The sequence below is a fragment of the Oratosquilla oratoria genome, chromosome 36 (genome assembly GCF_046742065.1).
Source record: "Oratosquilla oratoria isolate Oo_2021 chromosome 36, ASM4674206v1, whole genome shotgun sequence".
Lineage (NCBI taxonomy): Eukaryota > Metazoa > Arthropoda > Malacostraca > Stomatopoda > Squillidae > Oratosquilla > Oratosquilla oratoria.
In genome coordinates, this window is record NC_134812.1 from 30,814,208 (window position 1) to 30,816,707 (window position 2,500).

Genomic DNA, 2,500 nt, shown 5'->3' on the forward strand with positions numbered 1-2,500 from the left:
GAAAAGACAGGAAAGGGGCTTCCGGTAGTCTCTCAAACAGCCTCACTTCAAAGCAGAAGAAGAACCCAAAAAGACGAAGGTCGTGGTCGAAATTTTCGTACGCGTTGTCACCGGCGTGGAGCCGGAAGAACAAACGCCGCAAGTCTTGGGAGAGAAGAGAGAAGAGACGCAAAGGAGGTCGCCGAGGACCTGGAGACACAAGAGAAGACGACGAAGACCCTAAGAGACTCGAGAACCCCATCAACGCGACGCTGGCCAGGATTGCAGGGGATATCGAAGTCGCCCGGACCTCTCCAGGTCGGAACTCAAAGAACCATCTGGACCTCTCGAGCCGCCACAAGAAGGGCCGCCGAAGAAAGCCGTGGAACCAGAGGCGCCACAATCCTCGCCGCAGGAGGCTGAAGCCCCCGCTGACGTCCCAGTCGGCGTTTTCGCTCCTGACGGCTGAGCCGGCGCCTCCTAGGCCCATCCCAACGGAACTCCAGCCGGAGGGCGAGTGGCGTTGGGGCGGCTGCAGTGACAACGTCGAGTACGGCTACAAGATATCGAAGGCCTTCCTGGACTCGAGGTACTTGAAGAGAAGGAGGAAGGACATCAAGACGCTCGTGATGCTCCATAACAGTGAAGCTGGACGTCTGGTAAGATAGGGATGGGAGATCTCTCTCAAAACATTCCCACTACTGTCCTCACCAACAACTTTTGCTTTTTAGTTCCAAAGGCAAAGGCCCGCCCTAATTTACAGTCCCCTGTTCCTTAACATCTTCATTCCCAAAGCCAACATTGATTTATTGTTGATCCTATGTCCAAACGGGGTCCCAAGGAACTCCCCTTCATACCCTTCAGCTGATTAAAATCGTCTAACGACACCAGGAGTAAAGATGAAAAAAGTAGCCTCTCCATGGTAATGGAGGCGATAGTGTCCTTGACAATGACGAAGTTTCTTCTCTTCTATCTCTTTTCCTCCCCTTTCAATCACATACCTTCATATTGTTCTTCCTCTACCTTCAGGCTCTCGGCTGAATAAAACAATTTGTTTTTAACCAAAATAAACTAAAGGACAGGATGGGTCAGCTTTCCCGCTTCCCTCCACTTGCACCTCCCTCACCTCCTCACCTCCCTCACCTCCTCACCTCCCTCCTTTGTACTCCATCTCTCTCCAACACTCCACATCCCCAAGAATTCCTCGTCTCTTCAACCTCCATCTTTTCATTTATTACATTTTTTTTTTCTTTTCGCCAGACTCCTTCGCCCACTTTCCTCTCCCCGCCTGCCTTTCCTTACCAGGTAAGAAAGCCCTCCCTTTATCCGCCATGACGGGACTGCGTGTTGCTTGTCTCTCCTTGAGTCGTTTACTAGCAGTTTGCATAATTAAGTCTGCATAACGACCTTCTCATTGTGGCTCCGGGGTCGATGGAGGTCAGCGAGCTCTGTGATCATAATTGGGGTTCCGGCCCGGGTGTTGTTTTGTTCCCTACGGAGGAAGACGAGGAGGAGGAGGAGGAGGAAGAGGAGGAGGAAGAGAGGAGGAGGAGGAGGAGGAGGAGGAGGAGGAGGAGGAGGAGGAGGAGGAATGGTTGGCTCACCCGGATAGTCAAAGACCGAGATTCATCTATGGACTGCACAGGACTGAATGAGGCCGGGAGTATGAGGGGGGAGGAGAAGAGGGGGAGGAGGAGGAGGAGGAGGAGGAGGAGGAGAGGAGGAGAAGGAATGGGGAGGATATATGCATATATACATATATATATATATATATTACATATATATATATATATGTATATATATATATATTATGTATATGTATATATACATATATATATATATGTATATATATATGTATATATATGTACATATATATATATATATACATATGTATACATTTATATATATATATATATATATATATATATATATATATATAAGTAAATGTGACGTTTTTTTTTTTAAACCTCTGCAATGGAACAATCGATGACGTTGGGTGGTAGACCATTCCATATATGAGCAACGCGACTGAAAAAAGGCGGGGAAGGAGAGGAGAGGAACTGAATGGGGAAGGACGTGTAAATAGGGAGGGTCTTCGGAAGAAGGATGAGAGTAGTAGTGGAGTTGGGAATGGGAATGGGAATGGGAATGGGAATGGGAATGAAGAGGGAAAATGATAAGGTGAAGGAGAAGGTGGAGGGAAAGGAGAACAGGAGGGGAAGGGAAGGGAGAGGAGGATGGGGAGGGAAGGGAGAGGGAGAGAAGGAGGAAAGAAGGGAGAGAAGGAAGGGACGAAAAACGGGAAAAGGGGAAATTACTTAGGGTTGTGGGTTAAGTTTTGAGGGTTGAGGACTGAGAGTTGAGGATTGAGGGTTAAGGGTTATGAGTAAGGACAAGGATGAAGATGAAGAGAAAGGGAAGGGAACGGGAAGCGAGATGGGAGTGGGACAGAGCAAGGAAATGTCTTTCAGTGTGGTTCTCTCTCTCTCTATCTCTTTCTCTCTCTCTCTCTCTCTCTCTC

General features: G+C 48.1%; 1 protein-coding gene across 1 annotated transcript in view; it reads left to right on the plus strand.

The window, feature by feature from the left end:
* Nucleotides 1-2,500, plus strand: part of LOC143019093 (protein Wnt-6-like) — a 28,624-nt gene that overhangs the window by 21,931 nt on the left and 4,193 nt on the right. Inside the window, exon 5 of the mRNA XM_076174792.1 lies at nt 1-638. This exon is cut by the window's left edge and continues 63 nt beyond it. Within this exon, the coding sequence (XP_076030907.1) occupies nt 1-638 (638 nt within the window). The remainder of the gene's footprint in view (nt 639-2,500) is intronic.